General features: G+C 45.9%; 1 protein-coding gene across 1 annotated transcript in view; it reads left to right on the forward strand.

The window, feature by feature from the left end:
- Positions 1–12,365, forward strand: part of Gfrl (Glial cell line-derived neurotrophic family receptor-like) — a 220,476-nt gene that overhangs the window by 165,486 nt on the left and 42,625 nt on the right. Inside the window, exons 5-7 of the mRNA XM_069118701.1 lie at positions 4,486–4,613; positions 8,848–9,807; positions 10,663–10,839. Coding sequence (XP_068974802.1) covers positions 4,486–4,613; positions 8,848–9,807; positions 10,663–10,839 — 1,265 coding nt within the window. The remainder of the gene's footprint in view (positions 1–4,485; positions 4,614–8,847; positions 9,808–10,662; positions 10,840–12,365) is intronic.

Raw genomic sequence — 12,365 nt, forward strand, 5'->3', positions numbered from 1 at the left:
CACCACCCGCGCGATAAAAACGAGATTTACGGATTATACCCGTGGTTTCTCTCTCTCTCTCTCTCTGTTTTTTTTTCTTTATCTTCTTGACAAGATGAATTTTGCATTCTTCCTACTGTTTTCTCGCGGTTTCCACGCGTGGTTTCATTAAGACCGGTTAATTTTTTAGTCCGCGTCATACCAAAACTCAGCTTTGTCGGATAATAGGAGTAGCTGCATAATTTCTAACAGATGTAGAATTTACGCTTACGTTTCATCGTGGATTATTGAATATAGTTACGAATTTATCAAGCTCGTTCCACAATTTTAATTTTCCATCGGATTGACAAGCGACCAGGAGCATTCGAATTTAAGAACGGATTTCTCCACGCGACCATCATCCGGTCGAGGTCAGCGTAAAAATAAAACTTATGGCGAAAAACGGAGGAGGTGGATAGGTGAAATCCGACAGTAAAGTTGAAAATCGACAGAGCGGAGCGTATATTTCATTGCCGGCGTGTGATTTTCAATCTCCGCCAATGTCCGTCCACGAGCTCCCCATAACCTTTTCTTTTCACGATCGGTCCGTTGCTGCTGTTGCTGCTACTGCTGCTGCCTTTGCCTCTCGAACAACGCTGGATAACTTTGAGCTTTGTAACTCGGCTGCGGAGCACGCCGTGCAATCGAATCGAACGCGAGACATTCGAAAAAATGGGGAAAAATGAATTGGTTGAACAGAACACGCAGGGAAACGTATTTCGAGATAATAAAAGCTCCTCCTTTTTTGCCTGCGAAAATTCGGGCGAAATCTATACATGGAAACTGAATATCTTCAATTTTTTAACACCTACGCTTTCTAAATTTTAAATTCCGTATTATTCCCTTTTTCCGTTTCACTGGAAGGAAATCTCGAGATATTGCCACGTAAATATTTAAAATCAAACCAAAGAATCGCTGTGGCTGTCTCAAAGTCGGAGGAGAAAGACGCTCGCTTCTTTGTAAATCACGCTCTACTGGATTATGCTGGCAAATTGGTAAAAAGCGCGTTTCTCAAGTTCGTTTCTCGCCGAAGGAAATCCAGGACAAACGTGGATGCAAGCTGAACGTTAGCCCAGTCTCGCGTGTCTTTGGCGTGCGCGCGACCAGCCACGCCGGCCGAGATTAAATTCACCGCATCGGGGATAACTTTCTCTAACGTTGATTAACATACGCGAGAAGAAACTCGTCACTTTCTCCGCGGAAACACCCTTTGACACCGCTAATAACCATCTGAAGCCCTCGACACCGGTGTAAATTAAACAGACCCACCTTCTTATCTGGCATTGATTAAGTCCGGAACGTTCCGTCTTCTCGCGCTTCCTTGAATTATTCATGCGTTCTTTAGCTAGGCTTGAGAATAGGTTACATCGATTTCTGGCGGCAAGTCGCCGAGTGAAGATGATGAGTTAGCCGAGTTACCTATGTTCCTTCGTATCTCTTGAAAGTGTAACTGGCGCGAGATTTATCTGCCAGAATCAATTCGAAAAGGTTGGAAATGGCAAAGAGTTGGAGGAAGAATTCTTGGGTTCATGACGTTGGAAAACTACAGCAACGAGAAACGAAAGATAAACCAGCAAAGTCACGACACGTACTTCTTTTACACCCCCGTAGCTTGCAAAAGTCGAGGCAGACGGATCGAATTTTTCGGAGAAACCCGGGCAGAGTCCATGCAACAAACGTATAACCCAACGGTCGGCCGAGTCAGTGCTCGCTATAAATTCGCCGGATACGAAGCTTAAAGCTGGTATACTGGAACCCACCGGAGACGGCCTGAGACTGCGTCCGATGCTCGACCAGACCGCACGACGACTCTTGTTTCTCGAACAGACTGCATTCTGGATATCTGTCAGAGGCACACCGCCGACGAAAATCGTCGTCGTCGACAGGCGAAACCATAATTTCATTGTCCACCGGCTGGGGAGCATCGCTTAAACCATTGGTGACGAATTTCCCGCTAAACGAAGCGGATGGAGATTTTACAGGAAATTTTGAGAAACCTTTGGATAAATGAAGAGAATGTTCGGGAAGTTTGTTCGATGGTATACCGATGTAGAACGCTTGTTGTATAGTCGCTAGGAATCCATACGAAGCTCGAAACAAGTTTGCGTCTCGATGAGGCTGAGTTTCAGGTTTAAAGGTTTCCCTGTAACTTTGACTTTGGGATGCGTTGTCAGTGAAATAGTCGAATGCTTTAGAAATGGCGAAATGATGGAGCAAGAAGTTTCACGATACTACGATAAAATAAATATATTTCGTTTTTGCGAAGTGGAAAGAACAGGGTCGTAGAAAAAGCTTGGTTCATCATGTTCGAATTGTTCCTTTCTTCAGCACGAGAGCCCATCCTCCAAGTTACCCGCCGTGCCACTTTTATTTCACCTTCGGTTTCGTATTTCCTTTTGCTTCGTTTCCTCTCTAATTCGTCTAGAGCCCAAGAGCCATGGTACCGTGTGTGCCATTAACCCAAATAATTCTAGAGAGCAGCTTCGCTCTTCTCGAATTCTTCGCTCTTCAGTCTCCTTCGACCTTTCCTCTTTCTTGCCAAGCAGCTGGACCATTAGATACCCTGTGAGACAAATGACGAATACTTTGAAACCAGGTATTTGTTAAACATTTTTAATTTTATCCTCATTCCTTTCAACCAGATAGTTCTGTAACATCGCGTAATATCGAAATAAGAAGATTGACATAAATCGATAAAACACTCGAGTTACCTTTCTGTCTTGTATTCGAAGATGAATCTTTATATAAATTATATCGTTGCGTTTCATATAATTCCGACCACGTTGTACATGGCATAAATCTGTCCAGCTCGAGTATCATCTTGACAAGATTCCATTGTAATTCGTCACTTCGCAAAACCGCGAATGTAGTTTATCTCGAAATCCGATTATTTAACGTCATACGTATTATATTTAGTTTAAGTTCTCGATATAACACTTCCATTAAACTATCGCGTTTGATCTCGTTTCATTTCTCCCGCTGTCTTCGCGTATGTCGATATTAAATTTGGAAAACAGCTTGAAGGTACTTGAAGGTGCTGGTGATTTATACATTTTTTTATTTTATTCTATTCTTATCTTAAATTCCGTGATTGTTGCCGTGATTGAAAATTGAGATTATTAGCAGAAACGGAAGCTAGTAACGGAGTCCATACGAATTCGTCTGCTCGTCTACTTTTACTGTAAGTCGTGCGTTATAATTGCGTGGCATTGACACGATACCGGCAATAATTGTATCTATCTATGTATAATTGCTTCTAAGCATAGCAGTGATCTAATCGTATTTGCAGCGGAATTTCGTCGAGCTTAGCGAACAGAAACGTACACGAATTCCGCTTCTCTAATTTTCATGCGAATCGATTAATCTATTACTACGCGCTTCGCTGCCACTTTGAATAAACCAACGTGTGATGATAACTCTTAGTTTCTATTTTGTTCCGTGGCCGGATCTCCGAGAGTTTTCGAGTTTCAATTAAGCAAGTTAACCGCGTTACGAGAAAGACATTTGCCGTGGAGATTATCGGTTTTTAAAGTTTTATTAGCCGGTTTTTAAAATGGCAAACGATAACGATGTTTTAATTAAATTCGCTGGCCAAAAGAGCGAACGCAATGTCCCATTGACGCTGGCCTTTCGATACGGGTTTTAAGGGTGCAATTAATGATATTCGATTTGATTTCCATCGGTAAACATTTCGTTATTGGCAATTGTTGTTAGCGAGCGAAAGGGAATTATCCGGCGATTAAACTTTCAGCCGGACATTTTCACCCATTTTGCCCAAAACTACCGACCGTTTCCATAATTATAAAACTGCCTCGCTTACCAACTAATGCTTGATTAATTTGTTATGCAGTTCGCGTAAACGGTATTAACGTGACGTTCGATCCAGTCACGCAGCTTTCCAACTTTACCCAAAGTATTATTGTTTCGTACGGTATTTTGAAATACTTGGTACCTGACGCGTAGCAAAATTCGCAAATTCGTTCGATCGCCGGTCGACCATCGGCTGGGAAGTTTCGTTGCTTCGGCTCGGTCGAGTTGTCGCGCGTTGCAGTTACAAATCACAGTTGGCCGAGGCCAGAAGTGGCGTCAGACGATCGCGGTTACACAGACCAGCTCGTGTGACCTGTTTGAAAAGCGATCGAGCGCTAAAACAAGTCCGACCTCCTCCTCTTTTTTTTTTTTTTGGCCATCAGAGGGGAACGTACGAGGGAAACTTTACGCGAGCTCTCGGCAATTGACTTTCGAACTCGAACGCGTTTACTTGAGAACAGTTAGCAGACTTTACCCTTGCTCTGCCCTTTCTTTACTTTTGCCCTGTAAAGTTCGGCCACTGTAGCGTATTTCCACGATTTTCTCCGAGATCCCACCTCCCGTCAAGGGATTACTAGGAACCTCTAAGATTTTCTTCGTAACAGTGGCTTTGCGGTTAATACGATAGTATTGTACGTCTATTTTTCTATGTTTCAGCACTGCCTGTCACGATTCCTGGACCCAGCTGCGGCTGTCCCCGATGTTCGGTTGCATCTGTCCGAACAACCACATAAAAAGACGCTGCGACAGGATCTTCTCGATGGTGAATCACAATCCGTGCGTTGGTGAGTATGAAATCGAGCCTGTTTTTAAACGCAACTAATTTTTCTCTACGTTCGTATGTATATCTCTATGTGTACGTGTGAACGTGATACATTATACGCAGGCATCTGTAACAATGCGTACACACGAGATTTATTACTTGCTTCTATCGATTATTATTCTCTGTTTCGTTGTGTCGACTGAACCCGTGTCAATTATATTTTGGTAATCTTGAATGAACGAGTATACGTGGTAACGTTGGTTAATCGTAACTATTACTTTAGCGCACCCTTGTGGAAGACGATTGTTGGTGTTGTGAAGTAAACGTGTGTATTGTTCCTTTTTCTTTTTCCTTTTATGTACATGACACTCTACAAATTCACTTTTACTTTACCGTCCGTTTCGTTGCGAGGTTCGACTGCCCGTCTCCCTTGTTTACCTGTTTGTCTGTATCTTGTTACCGAAGTACTCTGTTCTAGTCTGTTACCTTTTCTTCGATCGATGTGTGTGTACGCTGCGGATAACGAAATCAACGCTGTCGATCTTGGATTGAAACGCGATGAATTTTTCCGCTCTAACGAATGCCAACGTACTGCCAATCGAATAAAAATACAAAATTATATTATACCCAATTAGCTACGAATTATCGACGTCCGCACAAGTGCAGCTTCCGTGGCCCACTTGCAACCAGGTCGTAAGTTCATTTTCGGTGGCCGAAATAACCACAAGGAAGCAACTAAAATGCGACTACGGTGAGAAGTTTCGTCGTAAACAAACCCCGAAAACCAGAGATAGTCTCAAAGATGCCTTCCGGCCTCGTTATTTTTCCCCGTTGCGTCGACGTCGAAGGAAAAGGTACGAGGAAAGGCTCGACGGAGCAATTACTCTCAGCGATACCACGGTGTTTAAGGCTCGTGGGACGACGTTATAGCCTCCTTCGGATAAGCTCCTTTCTCCTTAATTAACCAAAGGCCACCGGTATCGAGATGTAGATAAGGATTTCATCGCGTGGCAGGCTCGACCTTAATTTCGCTGAAATCCCGTTCCCTTCCAGCAACATCTCTTCTTCCATACCTTCGAGTCTAATGACACTCGACTGGTTATTTTTAGCCTCTCCTTTCATCGTTTCGTCCGTGAAAATATGTCTCCTTTTATCCTCGATTACGATCAACGTCGACAGATCGAAGATCGTCGTTGCGATAAGACGCGGCGTCGGCCCTTTCGGTTCAATTCTCGGTTCATCTTTCTATTCAGGATTCCATGGTAATTCGCTATTCGAATTCGGGTAATTTGCCAAAGTTTCCGATGAAAAGGAACTCTCGTAACTTGTAAAACTGCAAAACTCTCGTTCGTCCACGATGGACAGCGTAACAATTCGCGATTCTTGAAACATCGCGAATAAGCAAAGGATTACATTTTAGTGCGTTATTACGTAAGTACACCAGTCACACGAGGCGCATGTGCGACCTGCAAGCGTTTGTTTTCTTTCCTTTATAAGTGTGCGTTTGGCCGAGCGAGAACTGATTTTCCGTTGCTGACAATTAGATGAACGACCGTGATCGGTGCGCAATCAATTTTCTACGTTTCAGCCTCGAGGAGTCGAGCTGCGAGTCGCCACGCAGCCTGCCGTCGAATAAACCGGTGCTACTCTTTACGAGAAATCACGGACGCGATTTCCACGAATTTACCTGGATTCGCGTTCCGAGAATTCGCGTCGAGCTATTGATAAACAGAAATCGAAGCTTCCGCGAGCATCTCGGTACCACTTCCTTTCTTAAAAAGGAAAGGAGAGCAAACGGAAGGTTAGCGTGCTGTTCCGCTTTATTTTCCAGGTTTTATTTATACGATCGAGCATCTCGGCAAATCGAATAAATCGTCTGCAGTTCGCGAGTTACTATGACGAACATTCTTGTAAACGCGATCGAAACTTCTCCTACGGTCGGTGATGCAACAAGTTTGGATTTCCGATCGAACGCAGTTCAAACGGTATCAAGAGACACGTGTCGTCGAGGAATCGCTTCAATCGTTAGACCATCTCATTTCGTGATTTCACTTGGACGCCATTTTTCTTCCTAGATTATTCTAATCGACGTAAAGAATCTTAATCGCGTTTATGAAAAGACCGAATCGATCGTCCAGCCGAACAGCAAGAGGAACGGGAACGATGATCCTGGACGCGTCGCGTCTCGTCTTGCGGTCTCGAAAAATCGCCAGCCGAGTATCTGCGAAGCTACGGATGGGAGAGAATAAAAAGGCCTGGATCCAGCCTCGAGATCCTCGAACGAGAAGGAACGTGTGCACGAGAGCACCAGCACACCCCCTAAGTACGCATTCCGCCCGAAGGATCCGCATTTCGAGATCAATCCGCACGATTTCCTCGGTTATACGCGAACCTCCGCAATCTCGACGCGTTTCGCTTCTCTTCAGGTTCGCGTCCTCGATCGTCTAATCGAACTGGGTCAGAACGAATGCTGTTCTCTCAGTGGGAATTCTCGAATCGGGTTTGTACCGGGAGAAACACGCGAGGCCAACGACGCCGAGAAAAATTACCATATCTTTTTGCTTTCTTTCTTTCCGTTTCTTTTTTATTACGCCGCATTGTTAGTTTTATCGTCGATTTTTCGCCGCGTCTCCTTCCAGACGTCGAGTTATCGATACGAATCAAGCAAATCGAGCGCAGCTAATTCGATCGATATCTTTTCTTACGTAACATTCCAGTTTCTCCAAGTTGTCCTTTTCTCCGTTCGATGAAATAGGTTTCTAATTACGAATCGATAGATAGCTGAAAAAGATTCGCGTTCTGTTTCGCGAACGTAAAAAAAGCGATTCGATGAAAGCGGATAAGAATCCGAAAGCCTTCGGGCGCGAACGCAAAGGAGATTATGCACCGCATGCTGTACTTTTGCACGAGCAACTTTTTTTACACATCGTGCACGTTTTCAACCTGCATGCTCGTATTTTTCTACTTCTGTCTGAAATTCGCATGCCCGTCGATTAATCGCCCACCATGACTCTCTACTCTCTGTTACGTCGCTCGCTACTCGATCCTCTCTAACTCCTCTCTTTTCGATCTAAATACTCTCAAACGAACCGATCGAATTTCCTCTAGGTTTACCGTCGATTTAAAAAAAAAAAAAAAAAAGAAAAAAACAAGAAGCAACTAAAATATTCAGAATAACCTACAAATTACTCCAGTGAATAATCCAAAGATAAAAAATCGCCGATACCATTTCGTCTTTTTCCTTCGTAATATTTACGAACAGCAGAAACGTCGATAATATTTATCGCGAAAAGTCATGTTCCAACTATAGCACTTGGCCTTTCGACCTAACCAACCCCCTTTTAATCCTACTACTGCGACCCCGAAGGGTAAAGGAGACCTTTCATCCGACAAAAAGAACCGGTGCTGCCCTTTAAACTTACCAGCTCGCAGCACCGCATACGGATGAACAGTTCCAAGCAGTTGCAAGCAGCTGCAAGCTACGAACTGCGCCAAGAGACAGACTCTTCAGGCGGTGCCAATATTTTCCTTTCGCCCCGCGTGGGCCAGCACGGCGCGGCGTGGCAAAGATTCGAGATAAAGATCAAGAAGAAGCCAGAAGTAGAGGGTTAAACGAACCAAGTCGTAATCGGAATCGACGGTCGACCTCGAGGTTTCTTTTGCCGTTCCTTGCCAACTTCCACCAATGACGAACGGCTAAGAGAGAGCGTGATTCTTCTTTCCGCGCGTCACGAGGTTCAACGGCTTTACGTAAAATCGACTCGGGAACGGTAATGGCTCTCGACAGGAAACCTATCGCTGGAGTAATTTGCGGGTTACCGATTTATCGTGCATCGTAGTGGACAATTGCTTGTCTCGTTTCAATAAGCGTGAATTTCGGACAACGTAAGGATCGATGAAGAAGCTAACGATAGAATAGGGTGTTTTGAAAACGTTTAGAGTACAGCTTCTTACGATCTTTTGGTCAATAAAATTGTTTTGCTACAACGCTTTTGCAACACCCTGTGCAAGCAGTTAGTTTCTTGGACCACAGGTAGTCAAACCCCGAAACGCCGGTTTCAGACCCGTTTCGAAAACTGTTTCATCCACTACTCTGACCATCACTACCGTCACAATCACCCCACCACGATATCACCGTGTCACCACGACCACAAGAGTAGCACGTAGCACGCGAAACCCGTCCGTGCACGTGTACCGATGCGATCACGCACCCCACTCACCCCGTTCTCGTCCGCGTCTCTGCTTCTGTGTTACAGAGTTCCTGCCCTCTTCCACCTCCGTAGACCTGTCGGGCACGGACTCGGCCCTGTATCCGTTCGACCCGCAGCAGGAGAGCTACCAGGAGATCTGGTTACCGCCGACCAGTATGTACCCCTATTTTCTGTTCCCCGGGGCCGCGCGCACCTCGTACTACGACCACGAGAGCACGTACGACGTCCAGGAGCCGGGACAGAGGCGTCAGCACGGCCATCGTCATCAGCACGGCCGTCATCAGGAAGCACCGGAATTGCCTGGCAGGCCCGGTGTCCTCGTGGTCGAGACGTACGATCCTCGTGCCGATCACGAGAACCGGCAGGAGGCTCGTGCTGGTACCGACGACGAGCATCGGCCTCTGTATAGGCAGAAAGATACGGATGATCGTGAAATGGAGGGACCTGAGAGCTTCTATGATCGCGGCTCTTCTTCGTCTTCTTCTTCTTCTTCCTCTTCTTCTTTTTCTTCATCTTCTTCTTCTTCTTCTTCTTCCTCTTTTTCTTCTTCTTCTTCTTCTTCCACGTTGTCCAAGCATGATCGTGCCTCCAGCACAGTGCACCTGCAGCCAAGGCACTCCCAAAGCGAGCATGACGCGCACCTGCACCATCATCACCATCACCAGCACCACCAGCACCACCAGCACCACCCTGCACCACCCGCACCACCGTCCGCCGCGACGTCGTCTTCGTCTTCGTCGTCGTCGTCGTCGTTGTCATCGTCGTCGTCGTCGTGGTCGAGTTATCCGTCACCGGCTCGTCCAACGCCTACCGTGGACGAGACAAAACGTATCGAGAGGCCTGACCTTGTGCAGCCGAAGAAATTCGCACCGAGACCCACCTACGAGCACCGGGCAATCTTCGATCGCGCCGACGACGACCTCGATGACGAGTTCAGGATCGGCGCGCTACCAGTCGACCGGCTCTTCGATCTCCGCGAGGCCTTCGAAGGGTTCGTCGACCAAGGTTCGTACACCGGTGTCAAGGTGCGCCAGACACCATCGATCGCGGCTCTTCGACTAATCGAGCGCCGTCATTCTCGCTATCGGACGCGAAAAGTACCAAGTCGCCTCTCCGCGTTCCAAACTCTCATTCCATTCGCTTTTCTCATCGAATATGCATTTCCTCATCGACGAGCTGTGAATCGCTCGAATTACTCTCGGTCCCCTTGAGCGACTTGTTATTTTTATCAACGGCACAGTTATTCGCGATAATTCGAAGAGCTTCTGGTGCGTAGCGATTATCGAGATCGAATCGGCCCGTAAACGTGTCGGTCCGATTATTCTCCAAGCATTTTCAGCTGAACGGACCTACCGCTGCGTCGAATTTGCTTTCCCATCGCCAGCTTGCTGATCTTAAAAACAGTTACGACCATTTCGAATTTCCGGACGAGGCGATCAATCGCAGCAAGCTTCTTCGAGCAAAACCTACCTACTTTGTCATTTCCGCGTTAAAATACGCTTCTGTGCACAGACTAACGCCACGATCTCGCGAAGATTGTAACCGACTTTTTATTATTCCTCTAGTTACTTTGGCCGTCGTAGCGACGAAATCGAAAGGCTGTCGAACTAGAGAAGTCGGTCTCCTTTAATCTCGCGCCGCGCAGAAAATTCCTGAAAACGTTTGAGAAGCATTTTCTCCGAGTTTCACGTGCCGATATTCACGGATCGAAGAGAGTCCGCTTGGAGCTAGGTCGCTCGATTTCGTGCGATGAATAAGATTTCCGCGGCGGTAGTCGTACCCGATGGAAACGCGGTTAGAATCAAAGATCAGACGCGCGGACGCTTTCCTCCATGCTCCGTTACGTTTGCTCGTTTACAGTGAAGGTCATCTCGCATCCGGACAACTCGACCAGCTTCGAGGTGATCGAGTCGCAGCTCGAGAATCCGTTGATCGACACGGAACATCGTGATCTAGTGGACATGAAGCAGATACCTGTTCCCGTAGGACACAATCATAAGACGCAGCATAAGAGGAACCAGACGGACGATCGTAATCGTGAGTATCTACCTTTTTCTTTTACTATTGTACATTTACAGGGAGAGAAGATTAAAGTGCAAACACATTGATACCATAACGTGGTTTAAAAGTATTAGGTTGTTCCAAAAGTTTCCTTCGTTCTACGAGGAAATACATTTTTCGTTTTATATTGTTTTATTGAATTACGTTTGATCGATTTTGTTCTATTAAGATAAAGACCACAGCATTTGACAGATTAGGTTTCATGTTTGTACAAAGATGCGTCGTTGTAAAACACATGTTTGTAAATGAAATAGACTTTTCGTGCCACTCTAATAATTTAATCCTGAAAAAAAGAGAATGATTTGGAAGTGGCAGGAAAATTCGACGATACGCGGCGACGGACTGTGTTACTTTCGTGTCGCTCTATGTATCTCGAACGACGATTTTCTAAAACAAATCTAAACGAATATAACATTTCAATATGTCGGAGTATCTTCGAAGCAGAAATGCTGGATTCCTAAAAATCCACTTTAATCAGACTCGAAGTACGTATGAAAGCACGTTCTAATTAAAACGCGGGAAACAAGCGTATCTCAGAGGAAAGGAAAGCTTCCGCCGGGTGGCAATTGAACTTCCGCAGACGCGAGGCTTATCGGCGATTTATTTCGCTCCCATCTCGAGTCGACCCTACGACGAGATACGTGGATTCCGGCCGAAAAGTTACGTCGGCTCGTCGGGATTAAAGTTCGAAATCCGGCGACTCGGGAAATAATATGAGTAGATAGGAGGGAAACGGGAGGGAAATGAGGGGACTCGGAGGCGAAATTAAATTAAAGTTTCACGGTGATAAGTCTGGTAGAGAGCGGAGATGCTGCGGCGATATTCCGCGTCCGATCGATTTCGCGGCCAACTTTCACGCCGCCGAGCAAGAGAAAAATTTACGAGGTCTCGTTACTACGTTCCGAACGAGTTTGTACCGCGAAATTCGCCGGATAATTTTGCCTGTGCGCCCGTCCAGGGCTCGTCTCGACGTTGAAATTGCCGACGTAAGAGGGGAAGCGCGTCGACGGCGAGTTGAAAAGACGGCTTCAGCCGCTGCGAAACGGATACATATTTTCCCGGAGACCGTCTCGTAACTCGTGCAACTTGATGGATGGACGAGTTGCGCCACGTTAACAAGAAGAAAACTATGGTCAGCATAATTCCACCGGCAAATACGCGCCGTTTTAGCCGCTGTAAATTCTCGCGGACTCGTGAAAAATGCACAACCTGCAATTTTTTCAGAAACGTATTCGTGTACCGGCTAAACCAATCTTTCGGGTGTTTAATGAAAAGCTAAAACAGCTTTATCAACGTTTAAATTTCTCCGAGTGACGTTATTAAATACCACGAAGTATGGTTCGTTTTATTTGAAACTTTAAACTACACATTTGCTACCGTGCGTTTGAAATAAAAATTTTTAAGGCGGCCACTGCCTAAGCGCTGGATTTCGCGTTGTTTTTCGTTTGGTTCGAGTCAGGTCAGGTCCGTTGGAAGCGCGAGAAAAAATCAACAGCAAGGAA

The sequence above is a fragment of the Bombus flavifrons genome, chromosome 8 (assembly GCF_040668555.2).
Source record: "Bombus flavifrons isolate JBK064 chromosome 8, iyBomFlav1_principal, whole genome shotgun sequence".
Classification (NCBI taxonomy): Eukaryota; Metazoa; Arthropoda; class Insecta; order Hymenoptera; family Apidae; genus Bombus; species Bombus flavifrons.